This window comes from Pantherophis guttatus, chromosome 1, assembly GCF_059756535.1.
Source record: "Pantherophis guttatus breed Tessera chromosome 1, ASM5975653v1, whole genome shotgun sequence".
Classification (NCBI taxonomy): Eukaryota; Metazoa; Chordata; class Lepidosauria; order Squamata; family Colubridae; genus Pantherophis; species Pantherophis guttatus.
This window is the reverse complement of record NC_142063.1, coordinates 115,763,389-115,780,392: the sequence shown is the minus strand read 5'-3', so window position 1 is coordinate 115,780,392 and position 17,004 is coordinate 115,763,389. Positions and strand designations below refer to the sequence as shown.

Genomic DNA, 17,004 nt, shown 5'->3' with positions numbered 1-17,004 from the left:
AGATTAATAGTAGTGCAGACTTAGTAACTAGTTTGACAGAGTTGAGGGAATTATTTGTTTAGCAGAATGATGGCGTTCGTGAAAAAACTGTTCTTGTGTCTAGTTGTTCTGGTGTTCAGTGTCCTATAGCACTATATTATTGATCAACGTCTTCCTCAATTTCTTTTTCCCAATGTTCTTTCTATTGGACCAGGTTCAGCTATTGTGGTTACAAGGGAAGAGTTTAGAATGAGGTTTATTACCAGATTAATCAATTCATAAGAAGCTGAATGGGGAAACAAACCTATTAAAAAATGATAAGTACTAATACTCCATGTTTCTGAAGTTCTGAGGAGAATATCAAAACACATCTATGCGCAAGAGAATATAAAAAAAGGAGTATATGTGCACAAAATAGTAGTTACATAAGCAGATTGGGTGAAGACCCTTGACTCTAGTTCTGTTAAGTATACTTAGAAAAAGTGTGCGATAGCAGAGTGGAAAAGTGATTGAGGACATGGAAAAGATTCAAAACTAGTTTTGAATCTGCTATGCCCTGTATGAAGCTGACAACCCTTTCCATGTTTTTCCTATCAAATCCAAGTTCTCAGCTGCAATGGCTGAGATTAATACTGTAATGGACTTAATGAAGGGAAAGAAACTGCATCTAATACAGATAAGACAGAATTTGTTCCTAGCCAGACAAAAAGGAGTTCAGGAATCAGTGATTCTATCTGTGCTAGACAAAGTAATACTTCTCTTGAAATGTCTCCTTGATTATATGGAAGTCTGAATTTGGATGCTCAATTTCTGATGTTGCTCAGAAGTTTCTTTGTTTCATTAAGACCAGCATGTCTTTTTCCTGGACCTGTCAGATTCAATCATAATGTAGAAATCCCACTTACATCCCACTTGTACCATTAGAATATACCGCATGAAAGACCGCCCTTGAAATTTGAAACTTCAGGATATACATATTGCAGATCAAATTACTAACTGGGCCAATTATAAGAATTGTTTGTTTCTGATCTGGCGTCATTCAAGATACTGTTTATGCTCTATATGAGATAGAAATCAGATTCGAGTGTGATTTTTGATTCTATTGCTAACAAAAGAAAATATATTAAGAACATCAGCTGCAATATTTTAGAGGACACTGACATGTTTTGAACAGTGGTGAGGGTGAGGAGTCCTGAAGGAATATTGCTAAGAAACCTTTTCTGAAATGTAATCACTGGTTCTCTTATAAATGATCTAGATTCAAAAAATAACACCACCACCTTGAAAAATATTTCATCAAATGTATTCAATACATTTGATTTTACTAACACTATAACATTTCAGTAGAGGTTTACCTTTGTTGTCATATCCCCTTTATTGACTGATTGTTGTATTTGTCTAAATAGATACTGAATGTCACATTGGATGAAGAAATAAATGAGCACTTGCCATGGTATCCTACAAACACTTCAGGAGAAACAAAATGTACTTCTTTTATTCTTTTCAGAATTATCTAAATTGGCTTAGAATGAGGACTCCCATCTGAAGAAGTGACTATGTCTACCAGAAAGTATGGTGTTAATTAGCTGTTTGTTTTTAAACTACTGGGATTCATATTCCTGATAGGCTGTGATACAAAGTTAACCTTCCTATTTACTCTTGGCCTGAAAGAGGAGTAATTCCCCTGTCCCAGTGCTACACTTTCGAGGTAGAATAGATTTCCTTTAGGAAAAGAATTTTCTAAGAAATGTCTGAGGATTTTCTCTTCTCATACCAGTACCAAAGAGAAACCATTTTTCCACCATCTTCTTTCAGGCGGCTGGCATTTCTCTCCAATTTTCTAGAATTTTCCGGCATTTTAGGTACAGCAGAAAGTTACCGAGCTGCTAACACAGTTGCATCTTCTGGCACATGTAACATTATTGTTGCTGTTTTGTGCTGCTGTTATTATTGTTGGCAATGTGGTTCATCATAAGATGGCCCTTACGAAAATATCTCTGGAAAATATTGGATGAAACAAACACCTGGATTTAGTACAGAGAATTCTGGAGCAGATTGGAGATTTTCTGAACTACTCTTCCTTTAGTTACCATTTAAAATTACATCATTCAAAAAAGTGACATACAACCAGTTCTCATTCTTATGATTGTAGCAATATCTTCAAAGTTATGTGATCAAAATTCGGGCATTGGGAACAAGCTCGCATTTATGATGGTTGCAGCATTCCAGGGTAATATGATAATATTATGATTAATCATAATATTAATATGACCTTCTCAGCAGTTTATTTATTTATTTATTGAATTTCTATACCGCCCTACTCCTGAAGGACTCAGGGCGGTGCACAGCCATGAAATAAAACACATAGATATACAAAATTTAAAATCGAATAAAATGAATTAAATAAATTTGGCTGAATTAATACCCATAATTTAAAATACCCATATTTTAAAATACAGTAAAAATTTAAAATTTACACTTAAAAGGGAGAAGATTTAGGTGAGGCCAGCTTGATGAAATAAAAGCGTCTTCAGCTTGCGGCGGAAGGTGCGCAGGTCCGGAATCCTCCATATCTCTGGCGGGAGCTCATTCCAGATCGTCGGTGCCCCCACAGAGAAGGCTCTCCCCCTAGGGGCCGACAGCCAACATTGTTTGGCCGACGGCACCTGGAGGAGCCCCTCTCTGTGGGAGCGTACTGGTCGGTGGGAGGCTATTGATGGTAGTAGGCGGTCCCGTAAGTAACCAGGTCCTAAGCCATGGAGCACTTTAAAGGTGGTAACCAGAACCTTGAAGCACACCCGGAAGACCACCGGGAGCCAGTGCAGCTCGCGCAGGAGAGGTGTTACATGGGAGCTCCACGTTGCTCCCATAACCACCCGTGCGGCCTCACTCTGTGCCAGTTGGAGCCTCCGGGTGCACCTCAAGGGGAGCCCCATGTAGAGAGTGTTACAATAGTCCAGACGAGAGGTGACGAGGGCATGAGTGACTGTGCGTAACGAGTCCCGATCTAGAAAGGGACGTAACTGGCGAATCAGGCGAACCTGATGAAAAATCCTCCCGGTCACGGCCGTCAAGTGCTCTTCTAAAGACAGCCGTGAATCCAGGAGGACGCCCAAGTTACGAACCCTTTCCGTGGGGGCCAATGATTCGCCCCCAATAGCTAGCGATGGCACTAGCTGACTATATCGGGACGTCGGAAACCACAGCCATTCGGTCTTGGATGGGTTGAGCCTGAGCCCGTTTCTCCCCATCCAGATCCGTACGGCCTCCAGGCACTGGGACATCACTTCAAGAGCATCGTTGGGGTGGTCCGGGGTGGAGATGTACAGCTGAGTATCGTCAGCATACAGATGGTACTTCACCCTGAAACCACGGATGATCTCGCCCAGCGGCTTTACATAAATGTTGAACAAAAGGGGCGAGAGAACCGATCCCTGTGGCACCCCACATATAAGGGGCCTCGTGGTCGATCTCTGCCCCCCTGTCAACACAGACTGCGACCGGTCAGAGAGAAAGGAGGAGAACCACCGTAAAACGGTGCCTCCCACCCCCAACCCTTCCAGCCGGTGCAGCATGATACCATGGTCGATGGTATCAAAAGCCGCTGAGAGGTCTAACAGGACCAGGACAGAGGAACAACCTCTGTCCCGAGCCCTCCAGAGATCATCAACCAACACGACCAATGCCGTTTCCATGCTGTACCCAGGCCTGAAGCCTGACTGGAATGGATCTAGATACGACGCTTCATCCAGGTACTGGGGGGGGCTGTCGCGCAACCACACTCTCAACAACCTTCGCAACGAAGCAAAGGTTGGAGACTGGACGATAATTAGCCAATACTGCCGGGTCCAGGGAAGGCTTCTTGAGGAGGGGCCTTACCACCGCCTCTTTCAGGGCGGCGGGGAAGACACCCTCACCCAATGAAGCATTTATAATCCCCTGGAGCCAGCCTCACGTCACCTCCCGGGAAGCCAGCACTAACCAGGAGGGGCACGGGTCCAACAAACATGTGGTTGCATTCAATCTACCCAGAATCCTGTCCACGTCATCTGGGGTCACAGGATCAAACTCATCCCAGATAACAGTCTCAAGACCTGCCTCCGTCACCCTCGCTGGATCTATCCCGTCAGAGTCCAGACCTGCCCGAATCTGAGCGATTTTGTCATACAGATATTGAACAAAATCCTCGGCTCTTCCCTCCAAGGGGTCCTCCCGCACTTCCTGGTGGAGCAGGGAGCGGGTCACCCTAAACAGGGCGGCTGGGCGATTATCTGATGATGCAATAAGAGCAGTAAAATGAGTACATTTTGCTGCTTTTATCGCCACTAGGTAACTCCTAATATGAGATCTTACCAGTGTTCGGTCAGATTCAGAAAGACTAGCCCTCCAACAGCTCTCTAGGTGTCTTTTCCGGCGCTTCATCTCCCTCAGCTCCTCGGTAAACCAAGGAGCCAGGTGAGATCAGCGCCGAGTCAGAGGCCGCAAACGCATGACTCGGTCCAGGGCTCTAGCAGCCACCCTATCCCAGGTGGCCACTAGGTCCCCAGATGAGGCGTGAGCCAGAACCTCCGGGATTGGCCCAAGCTCCATCTGGAACCTATCAGGTTCCATCAGGCGCCTGGGGCGGTACCATATTACTGGTTCCGCCTCCCTGCAGCGGGGTGCCGCGGTTCGAAGGTCAAGGCGAAGGAGCGAGTGATATGACCATGACAAGGGCTCGATAGCTATATCCCCTAACTCGAGATTATTCAACCACTGTCCAGAGACAAAAACCAAGTCCAGTGTGTTTCCCCCAGTGTGCGTAGGGCCATGAATTAGTTGGGTCAGGTCCATGGCCATCATGGAAGCCATGAACTCCCGAGCCACCTCAGACCCCTCACCCACGGATGGCAGGTTGAAATCCCCCATGACCATAAGTCTGGGGGTATCAACCGCCACCACAGCAATAACGTTGAGTAGCTCGGGCAGGGCTGCCGCCACGTGGCAGGGAGCCAGGTACATGATCAGCAAACCCATCTGAACCCCGTGGCCCCACTTCACAAGGAGGGACTCACAACCAGCTGTCTGAGGTACAGTGGTCTCCCTCGGCCTAAGGCCTTCTCTAATAATAACCGCTACTCCCCCACCCCTCCCCTGTGACCTTGGCTGATGGAATGCGTGGAAACCTGGTGGGCACATTTCTACCAGAGGGACCCCTCCCTCTGGGCCCAACCAGGTCTCCGTAATACCCGCCAGGTCCGCTCCCCCCTCGTAAATAAGATCACAGATGAGGGGGGCTTTATTTACTACGGACCTGGCGTTGCACAACATCAGGTGAAGGCCCGGGCCCTAAAGGTCTGTACTACCTGGAGAATGGGTGGAGCCTTGGGGGCCGGAGCACCCTACCGCTTGAAGACAGCTCCCTTAACATGATATGGCCCCCTGCTCCCGCCATATCTACCTCTCCCACACACAGTACCGATGGTAAAAACACCGTCTGGACCAGCTCTACCCCCTCCACCCCCGCCGAACGTCCTGGCCAAGCCCGACTCTCCCCCTAGTGGGTTATCCCCCAAACCCACAACCATAATTCCAATCCCACCCCCTCCCCCCTCCCTGAACCCCTTAAAAGTTTAGACAAGGACAATTTTAAAAAACCCCGCAGCCCCCTCTTTGCGGCATGCCACCTCTCGGGACTCCAGAGCCCGTCATCGAGGTAGGCCCTCGATAGAATGGAGGGCCAAGCCTGCGAGAGGGGGGAGTCTCGCAGACCAAGAAGCTCCGCTGTTGAGTACATTGATCATAATGGGTGACACGACCATATCCTGAGGGTATATATAAAGGACCGAGGAGAAGACAAAGGAATGGGGGGTCTCAGAGACATATTTACAGGACCAAGTCCCCTGTCCCCTCACAACAGAGGACATAGTCCAAAGCCAAGACGACCACAGTTCCAAGGGGGGAATAGATCCAACCACCCTCTCACGGTGGTTAGGTCAGCTGGACAGCCCCCTCTTGTGGTGAGGTGGTAGCAATGAACCGATGCATAAGGACAGCGTCCGGGGGTCAGGTCCAAAAATTGCCCTCTCATGGCGGTTTGTCCGGTGGTAAAGACCGATGGTAAAGTCCCCTCGCTGGTAAAGTCCCCTCGCTGATAAAGTGCATTTATGTAAAAAGCCTCCTGGTTCAGCCCCCAGGGGCTCTGGCACCTGGCCACCCTCTCACGGTGGTCAGGCAAATGTCTAGCCCCCTCAGCCGACGGGATGCAGCCATGTACCGGTCTCCCATTCAGGTGGAAATAGCCCTCTCCAGAGTCAGGGGGGTTCAGAATAGTAATAGTAATAGAGCATAGCGCCAATGAGTCCCACAGGCTGACAGTTGGTCCAGGTGGGCCCAGTTCTAAAAGGGAATGCTGGAGGAGAGAGAAATGGGGCAGAAATGGGGCAGTTTTCTCGAGCCCCCAGCCCCCCGTACAACCACAAATTGAGGCCTCCCAAGGCCCAGAAGATCGCTCCGGGTCTTTTCCGCCCCAACCGTGGTTGCAGGGTCTCCCAGTCCTGTTGGTTTGTTGCCCCCCCAGCTCCTATTCCAAGGGGGGGATCCCCAGCGCTGTCTGACCGCCAGCTAGCCTCCACAGCAACCGCCATCGCCGCCGCCACCGCGCCATCATCGCCAGCCCCCGAAAGAGCCTGGCGACGTCCCAGAGGTCTTCAGGGGGTGCCCGACACATCTTGCAGCCCTTCGGGCAACCCCCCCGGGCTTAGAAACTTGCCGCGCAGCGGGCGCCCCCGGCACAGCGCCGCTCCATCTGATTGATGGCCTCCGGCTGTGAAAAAACACTGCCGACGCTGCCGCCGCCCAGCTGATCAGCCTGGCGCTCCACGCATCGCCCCTTCCTCTCTGCTCAGTCACGGAGGGAAAGAAAACCCTCTCCGTGCTGGCCAGGAGCTCCCCTGACTGGTCCTGGGGTCGAAGATCTTCAGAACGACCCCCAAAGGACCCAAAGGGTAGGTCGGCGCCCCATCCTCAGATCGCGATCCCAGTGGGCGCCGCCATCTTGGACATGCGCAGAGAGATAACTGATGCAGTTCACTGACAAGCAAAGTCAATGGGGGAAACTGGATTTGCTGAATGAACTCTCTGATTCACTTAAGACTTATAGTGTTTTATTTAACAAGTCTGGCAATAAAGGTCATAAAATTGGGCATGATTCACTTAACAACTGTCTTGCTTAACAACAGAATTTCTGGTCTCAATTGTTGTCATATTTTGAGGACTACCTGCAGTAGTCTTGTTAGGTGCCAAAGAAAGACCCTAACTGCAAGCTGAGATTTCATATTTTCTTTTCAGCCAAGATTTCGTTTTTTCCTCTCAGCTTAGATTTTATTCTTTCAAATATTTATTCATCTGTCATTCTTTACAAATATGTATCAAGAGAGCAACCTGAATTGCATTTAAGTTCTGCTTCAATACTAGTCACAAGAAGGTCCTAAAAGGAGAGGAATTGAATTTTTTTATAATTGTTTTTGAAATGGTTGTAATTTTTAAATTTTAAATGAGCTTCTAAAATGTTTTAAAATTTTGGCAATTGCAAGAGGAAAAAAATTGCCTTAAAAACATAATCATGCTAAAAGAGACTGACAGTTTGATTGTTGATGCTAAAGGAAAAATAATAATAATAGCAATAACAATAACAACAACAACAACAATAATAATAATAAGTTCAAAAGCACAATCTATTTGAAAAATATATGATTCACAAACTATTCCTGTTTGTGTTTAAGAAGCAATGCATTTTGTTTTGAAAAATGGAAATTTAGCCTGTTAACATGTATGTATTGTGGTGCCCTGTCTTGTCTGTTTTTTAATATAAACAAAATTCATTTAGAAAAGACCATTCCTTTTAATATTTTCTTCATACAATTTATAACCTCTTTGTTTTTCAAGCTGTATATTATTGGGTTGAGCATCGGGATTATCACTGTATAGAAGACTGACACTACTTTATCAGTGTTCATAGAATAAGTAGTTGTAGGACGCAAGTACATGAAGAGAAGAGTTCCATAGAAAAGGGTGACAACCATCAAGTGAGATGTGCAAGTAGAGAAAGCTTTGTATTTTCCCTCTACGGAGTCCATTCTGAGGATAGTAAAGAGGATGCAGCAATAGGATACAAACACCAATGATGTGGTAGTGATTTCATTAAACCCAACAATTGTAAATAGCAAAAGTTCATTGAGTGAAATATCAGAACAGTAAAGATAACTCAGAGGGGGGCCATCACAGAAGAAATGGTCAATGACATTGGTTTTGCAACACGTTACTCGTAAACTGAATCCTGTCTGGATTGTAGAATTCAGGAATCCAGCCAAATATGACAAGACGACCAAAGAGATACAGATCCTTCGAGACATGATGTATGTATACATGAACGGGTTACAGATAGCCAAGTATCGGTCATAAGCCATCACAGCCAAAAGGTAACATTCTGTAGTTGCTAAACCAGCATAAAAGTAAAGTTGCAAGATGCAGCCAGTGTATGAAATGATTTTTTGGTGTGATAGGAAGTTTACAAGCATTTTGGGGGTGACAACTGAAGAATAACAGAGATCTAAGAAAGACAAATTGCTGAGAAAGAAATACATGGGGGTTTGAAGATGAGAATTGATTTTCACAACCCAAATAATAACAGTATTTCCTACAACAGTGATAATATAGATGAGCAAAAAGATCACAAAGAGAATGTTTTTCAGGACAAGACGATCTGTGAATCCCAAAAGAATGAAGTTTTCCATCAGAGTACAATTTTCTCCAGCCATCTATTTGATGTATGTTATAAAATATGGAGTCTAAAAAAGAAAACTGATGTTATGATATAACTATTCATCTGAAGAAATATGTTCTTATATGTGAGAAGGAAAGAGAGGGAAAGAGGGACTTGTGTTTGTCTGAGAATTCCTTAGAATATCACTATATGAACTTGGACAAGTGAAACTGAGCTTATTTTCCTCATTTGTAAAAGAGGAACCTTATAGTAACTGTGGGACCGTGGCATGGAATAATACTTTAAATTAGTCTTTTGCAATCTAATGCTTTCTCAATTTGTTTGGTTGTAGCTCAAACCATCTCAACCAGCATGGCATTTCTCATACTGTCTGCAGATTATGACTATTCTATTCCAATAAATCTGGAATTCATCAATATGAGAAAGGCTGTTTTCAATATTTCAAAGCATTTTTATGTAGGTAATAAAATTGTGTCCTGTCATGTCTTGGGAATCATTTGCCTCTGATTTTCAACAATAACATTATAGATTGTTCCTTGATTTTATTAATGGTTAGGGAGATAGCTTATAAAAATCAGAAACAGATTTGGATAGAGAAGACAACAGAATGTTGAAGCACAAACTTCTTTGCACATATTGTCTGTGTAATCTATTTTTTTATAAGAAACCAGACCAGATTTACCCTTGTTGACTTTTGTCCAGAACTAGCACTATTTATTGTTTATAATGACTGTTCTACTCAGCATCTGATTCAGAACAGCACACATTTATAGCAATTATTATTAAAAGCAACACAACCCAAAACAATAGCATATAAACATCTAGTCTTGTAAGTATCCAATCTTTTGCAAATCTTCCAAAAGAAAAGAAAAGAAAAGAGGTTATTAACATGTTTTTATTCAATTGTAGCCCTTATAAAACAGTATTCTATAAGCTTCAGGATTATAACTACATAGCAATACATTATTATTACATTATAAATATTGAATAATATGTAATGTTCTTACTCTTATTATTAGACAATAATAATAAGTAATAAGGCCTTACAAAACAAAGTTTGTTTGTTTGTATCATAAAAAGCAGCCCGTAGTTAGGTTACTAATTTATTAGTATTGGATTTTACAGCCTGGGATGAGAAATTCACTTTTTTAATAGTTTTCTTCCTACAGTGTCAAAACAATCTGGTTTTGTCTTGAGAATTATAAAATTAAGATCTCCAACAGAATGCAAAGAGTTGAAATCATAGCAGCAATTAAAATTATTAAAACATCAGTTCTACAGTAAATATTGCAACGCTCTCTACATGGGGCTCCCCTTGAGGAGCACCCAGAGGCTCCAACTGGCGCAGAGTGCGGCCGCGCGGGTGGTAATGGGAGCGACATGGCGTTCCCATGTAACACCTCTCCTGCGCGAGCTGCACTGGCTCCCGGTGGTCTTCCGGGTGCGCTTCAAGGTTTTGGTTACCACCTTTAAAGCGCTCCATGGCTTAGGACCCGGGTACTTGCGGGACCGCCTACTACCACCAATAGCCTCCCACCGGCCGGTACGCTCCCATAGAGAGGGGCTCCTCCGGGTGCCGTCAGCCAAACAATGCCGACTGGCGGCCCCCAGGGGGAGAGCCTTCTCTGTGGGGGCACCTACTATCTGGAACGAGCTCCCCCCAGAGATACGGAGGATCCCGGATCTGCGCACCTTCCGCCGCGCCTTAAAGACCTTACTATTTCACCAGGCCGGCCTGGCCTAATTTTCCCCCTCTTTTATAAAAGATTTTTAAAATTTTAAATATTTTTTAGTATTTATATATTCAATTTTAAATTGGTTTTAAAAGTTTGGGGTTTTAAATTTGTCGGGGCCAAAATTATTTAATTTGATTTTATTCTATTTTTTAAATTTTGTATTGTATGTGTTTTTATTGTTTGGCTGTGCACCGCCCTGAGTCCTTCGGGAGTAGGGCGGTATAGAAATCTAATAAATAAATAAATAAATAAATAAATAAATAGCTTGTTTAAAGAATTGATTTTCATTGTTTAAAATGTTTAGTAATAAATACAAAATTACTGTATTCAGGATTTAATTCATATATTAGAACATTCATTTTTGGTTTTGAGATCTTCCTACAATCTTGCAGCTTTGCTAAAAACAAAAACAGAAGCCCAGTGTTACTGAACAGATGGATTGGTTGGTATAAATCCAGGGAATAGATGGTAATTAGGCTTCATTTTTACTTTTTGAAAGAAACATAATAGATATTACAGTTTAATTATTCTGACATCTGTACCATGAGCTTACTGGAAAACCAGACTTGCTAAATGTAAGAAATAATAATTTAGAAGCAAGAATGTTTGGTGTAACTCCAAATTTGTCATTCAACATTCTCTACATACTACTCTACAATCAGTCACAAAAAGTTCTTTTTGATTAAAGGCAATGTACACATTTTAACAATACTTGGTCATTCACAACATTAAATAAAAGGACTCAATATTCTAGTTTACCTAAAAAAAAAAAAACAAAAAAAAAAAAAAACCAACCCCACAAATTGAGTCCCTCCTGATGTGTTTTGAACTATAACTTGCTGAATGTTTTGCCTATATTACAGAAGGTTTAAACAGCTACCAAAATTCTGAAATATATTTAATTCAGCTCATTACAGTTCCTACCTTTCATTTCTGCAAATAATACAGACTTCAGTAAGAAAGAGAAAACATGCTCAGTTTTCTTTTTAAATCAGAAGGGACATGACTACAGCAATTTTTAAAAAAACTGATGTTAAATGGCTATCTTAAAATGTATTTATTATAATTTCTACCCTACAATTCCATTCCCTGATTTCTGTAAGCCAACAGGCAAAACAGTAAATCCATACTCACTTTGTTGAGGTGTAAAAGTATAGGTTATTTTGTTTTGCAGGCTGGAAACAGACATCTTCTCTTAGCCATCTTAAAATGAGGGATTCCCAAATGATGATTATATCAGGAGAATTTTGGGTTTGTTTGTTTTTAAACCTCTGGGAATGCTGCTCCTAATTGACTTCTGACTCTATTAACTCACATCTATAATGTTCTTTCTGATTTTGATGATCAGCAGGCTGACAAGCATAAATTTGTAGACAAAATAAGAAGAAAATAGAATGACCACATTGGCTTTTTGATGGACAATATCAGTCAATATGTCAGACTGCTAATCATAGTGCCATTATGTGGCACTAAACTTCCCACAAAAGAGCTAAAGCAATTATGAAAGAATTTCAGCAAGTATTGCACATCAAATGGAAGCTTTATTTATAACAAATTACATTAAACTTGTTGCAATATTTTTAGGATCAGACTCAATAATAATAATGAGAGTTAGAGTTTCAAATATATTTCTCTTTAATTATAGTAGGCATTCTATATTCACTGAATATTCACAGATAGAAGTGAAGAAAAGGGTGAATGTGGCTCCTTATATATACAAAGGGTGGAGCCAAGAGTGGGAGTGGTGAATTATGAATACATTAAGAAACAAAGAATAAGTTAACCCCTGATACCCCATATATACATTATTTACACAATAGGGAATAAGGCATTTACATCTGACAAATCCCCCTCTAAATGCCGGTTCGCTATACAACACCAATTACATTCAGATTCAGGACAATATAAGACATACAATTTGGAAGTTAAGTATTTGTGCTGTTTAGAAGGTAAAGGCTTCGTCAATATGTCAGCTAATTGTTCAGAGGTATCGCAATGCACTGCTTTGATAAATCCATCTTGAGACAATTGTCTCACATGCTGAAATTTTATATCTATATGCCTGGATCTTTGTCCAATGGCATCGGATCTAGATATTTCAATGGCCGCTTTATTGTCTTCATGCATAACAAAAGGCAAAGCAGGTTTTTTCCAAACATCTGAAATTAAATCATTAAACCATACAAGGTTATTTGCAGCTTTGGATAAACAAACATATTCCGCTTCTGTGGTTGAAGTGGCTACCAGTTCTTGTTTACCAGTGTACCAGTAAACTGGACAGTCATTTAACAGAAAAATATAACCAGAAGTACTTTTTCTGCATGATGTATCTCCAGCCCAATCCGCATCTGCGTAACATGTAAGTCTTGGTTCTTTATTATCACTAGGCTCTAATACTAGACAAAAGTCTAATGTACTTTTCAGATATCTTAAAATTCTTTTGACAGCTTCCCAGTGATACATTGTTGGTTTACTAACGTGCCTTGATAATAAATTGAGTGGTAATGCAATATCTGGCCTGGTCCAATTAGATATATAAAGAAGTGAACCTATGACTGATCTATAAAATGTATTATCCTTGAATTCAGGGGAAGATTCATCAGTATTTCTAAGGAAATCAGTTTGCATAGGAGTGTCACAGGGTTTGGCATTGTTTAAATTGCATTTGTTTAGAAGTTCAATAATCTTATCTTTCTGAGTAAGTTTGAATCCCCTTCTAGTTTTGTTAATTTGTACACCAAGGTATTTGTTTACTTTACCTAGAGATTTCAACGAGAAATGTTCATTTAACTTGTTTACAAAGATTTCTCTTCTCTCTCTGTGTTTTCCTATATATAAAATATCATCTACATAAATCAAGACAAACTCAACGTGATCATCACTCTTTTTGACAAAGAAACAGTTATCAGCGGTGGTAGCGTTGAAATCCATGGTTTTAAGTACTTTTACCAAGCAATCGTACCATCTTTTGCCAGATTGCTTTAATCCGTATAAACTCTTGTTCAATAGCCAAATTTCATTTTTATTGGTGTATTGACTGTGAGGTGCTCTCACGTATATTTCCTTATCTAGTTTTGCGTGTAGGTACGCAGTCTGTATGTCATATTGAAATACATCAAGATTGAGTGTGGATGCTACTACTAGAGCTGTTTTAACACTCTCTGTTCTTACTGTGGGGGAGTATGTGTCAGTATAGTCCTCCGGATATTTTTGTGCATAACCTTGTGCAACCAATCTAGCTTTGTATAAGGTATTGCCTCCTTCTAGATTCTTAATTTTATAAATCCACCTGGTACCAATAATTGTTTTATCTTTGGGTGCAATCGCAGGTGTGAATACATTTAATCCTTGCAAACTCTCCATCTCTTTTTTCATAGCTAGTTCCCATTTTTCTTTTTCTTCACGAGGTAGTTTTAATACTTCCTCATATGTATTAGGTGTTATTTGTTCACCATCCATATGCATTATGTAATCTTTGTATTTATTTGGTATTTGATTTCTGTTGTTCCTAATAGCTCTTTCTGGTTTGCTATGGTAGTCATGCAAATATCTTGCTTCCTTTTTTGTTAATGTGTCTGTCTTTATTTTGTGTTGACTATTTGTCCATGTTTTGGTTTTGCTTTTATTTTTGTTAATATTTTGATTTTCTATCGTCCCTTCCTCACGAGATTTAGTATCCTTGCATTTATTCGGAAATATTTCATTAAGATGTAATTTAGACCAGTTGGCCTGTTCATGGAACACAGCTGTTCTGGAAACTATAAATTTATTATTATTATCAATGAATCTGTACCCTTTGGTGCCAGTTTCATATCCCATAAATCTTAATCTTCTGGATACGTTTTCTCCCTTTCTTCTCAATTGTTTGGGTATGTGTACGTCTGCAGTGACCCCAAATATGTGCATGTGTGCTAATTTTGGTTTCCTATTATACATCACCTCATATGGTGTCTTATTCACAATACTGGACCAGGTTCTATTTTGAGTGTAATTTGAATAATGTAGGGCTTCTGACCAAAATTGTTTGCCTAAACCAGCATCCTCTAATGTGCATCTAATCATGGTTTGTAATGTGGAATTCTTTCTCTCTGCAATCCCGTTTTGGAACGCAGAAAATGGACTAGACGTGTAATGTAGCATTCCTCTATCCTTTAACCATTGGGAGAATTCTTTAGACATGAATTCACATCCCCTATCTGTCATAATTTGTTTTATTCTGATATTATGTTGTGTTTCTATGCGTTTGTAAAATTCCTTAAATTTTTGAAAGGTTTCATCCTTGTGTTTTAATGTGTAAACAAAACCATAGCGACTGTAATCGTCTACTATTGTTAGGAAGTAACGTTTTCTATAAGTGATTGATGGAGTTAATGGACCAACTAAGTCCATGTGTACTAAGTCAAAAATTTTGTTAGTTGATCTGGTGGATTTTTTTGGCCTGGGACTAGTTTTTAATTTAGTAGATTTACATACTGAGCATTCCAAATAATTTTCACAATTTTTTATTTTGACACCTTCTGCGTGTTCAGTCATTTTTTGTACTACAGGAAAACTTGCATGTCCTAACTTCCTATGTAAGATATGAGCACACTCGTCATGAATTGGTTTACCTATTTTTGGTTTCTTCTCATTGTGTGTATCTGTGTGATCATGAGATATTTTACATTCATCATTGTCACTGTTACTAATATTTTCATCATCTGCCTCAATGCAATCTTCCATATTTGAATCAATGTTATGTAACCATCTTTCTTTTGTTATCAGATAGGGTAGGCCTCCTTTAATCATCACAGTGCCTACATTTGTTTTATTCTTCTCTAAAGTTGCTTTTCCCTTTGAGAAAACTATATTGATGTCAGAATCTCTGCTTAATTTTATGACACTTAGTATGTTATGAGGTATTTCTGGTATTAACAATACCCCCTCTATTTTTCCTAGACCAGGCAAGGTCACATTCCCTCTGCCTAATACTTGAACTTTTTCTTGATTAGCTACCTTTATTACAAACTTATCTTCTGTAAATGAAGATAATATATTTTTGTTATTAGTGGTGTGATTAGTTGCTCCAGAATCAATAAGCCAATTATTGTTCTCATTTGGTTGCGTTTTAGTGTTATCTTGTTTATTTAGTCCATTCAGTGAACCAGATTTTCTCTCTTTTGAATTTTCTCTGCCCCCTCTACTTTCTCTGTAATTTGGTGGGCTTCTATATTTATGTCTATCTGTGGAAGACTGTCTATAATTGTATTTATTCCTATATTCTGACCTATGTCTTTCCTTTGAAATTTTGGGGCAATCTCTTCTATTGTGTTCTCTGGACCCACAATTGTGGCATTTAAAAGTTTCATTATATTTTTCTTGGAAAGCTACCTTCCTAAAAGGTTTGTGTTCTGTGTGATTGCTATAACGATTTTTTCTTGAATTGTCTTCTGCTATCAATTTGTTAGACAGACTTTCTATTGACAAATATCCTAGATTGATGGTGTCTAAGTGTGACATAAAACTATCCCATGATGAATCAAGTGAGTTGATAATAACACTTTTCATTGTTTGATCTGAAATCACTTCCCCCCTCAAATGCAGCTCAGCTCTTATTTTGTTTAAAGATATTAAATGCTCACTTATGGAAACCCCTGGTTTTACTCTGGAAGAAAAGAAGTCCTTAGACATTCTTGTGGTGGTAGCTACACTATCGCTGTGAAACAAATTAAACATGCATTGAATTATTTCTGAAACAGTTAGATTTGGTTTGATGCTATGATACATTGCAGGAGACACGCTAGATATTATTAAGAAAAATGCCTTATGGTGTAAACAATCTATTTTTAAAGTCCAAGGTCTTCTTGGGGGACTAGTGATAAAAAATAGTAAATTTTCTTTCATAAAGACAACCTGGAGCTGTTGATACCATTCTTGTAAATTAATGCCATCAACCCTAAGTTTTGGGAAGTCACTAGGTAAGTTACCCACATTATTTTGTCCATTACTTACAACCTGAGGTAGTCCGTGGTCTCGCAAGTGTAGGAAATTGCAAAACGGCATGGGAATGCTCGCAACGAGTCTGCGCGGTTTTCTGGCCAGTTCAAGTCTTTCCGGACCGTCTACGTAGTTTCGCACATGCGCGTTGTTCATTTCTTCTTTGACGTCGTCGTGGAAGGTTCTCTCCATTGTAGCTCGCTCGCTCCGTTCCTCTTCAGACGAGTCGGTCTCTGGCTCGGTCTTAGGAGTTCTGATGGCGGCGACTGTTCTTCTCTTTCTTTTGGGTGCGTTGGCACTTGCTTCGGTCTGCGGTGTAGGGCGGAATCGACATGGCTCTCTGGGCTCGGGCGTCGTCGTTCTCGAAGTCAGGATGGGAGCGTGCAGGTCTTGAAGTATCGGCTTGTTCGCTTGCTTCTTCGTTGGCGCTTTGGAAATTTTTAATTTTGGCCCGAATGCAGCAAAAAGCGTCTTCATTGCTGACTTTACTTGGGATTTCGTTAAGTCATTTTCATTTTCTGATTCTGGCTCTTCCGAAGAGTTTGAATC

General features: G+C 41.0%; 1 protein-coding gene across 1 annotated transcript; it reads right to left on the bottom strand.

The window, feature by feature from the left end:
* Positions 1 to 7,833: 7,833 nt before the first annotated feature.
* Positions 7,834 to 8,780, bottom strand: LOC117667154 (olfactory receptor 5AS1-like). Its single transcript, XM_034420370.3, has one exon. The coding sequence runs from the start codon at positions 8,775 to 8,777 to the stop codon at positions 7,839 to 7,841; it is 939 nt and encodes a 312-aa protein (XP_034276261.2). The 5' UTR covers positions 8,778 to 8,780; the 3' UTR covers positions 7,834 to 7,838.
* Between the last annotated feature and the right edge of the window lie 8,224 nt (positions 8,781 to 17,004).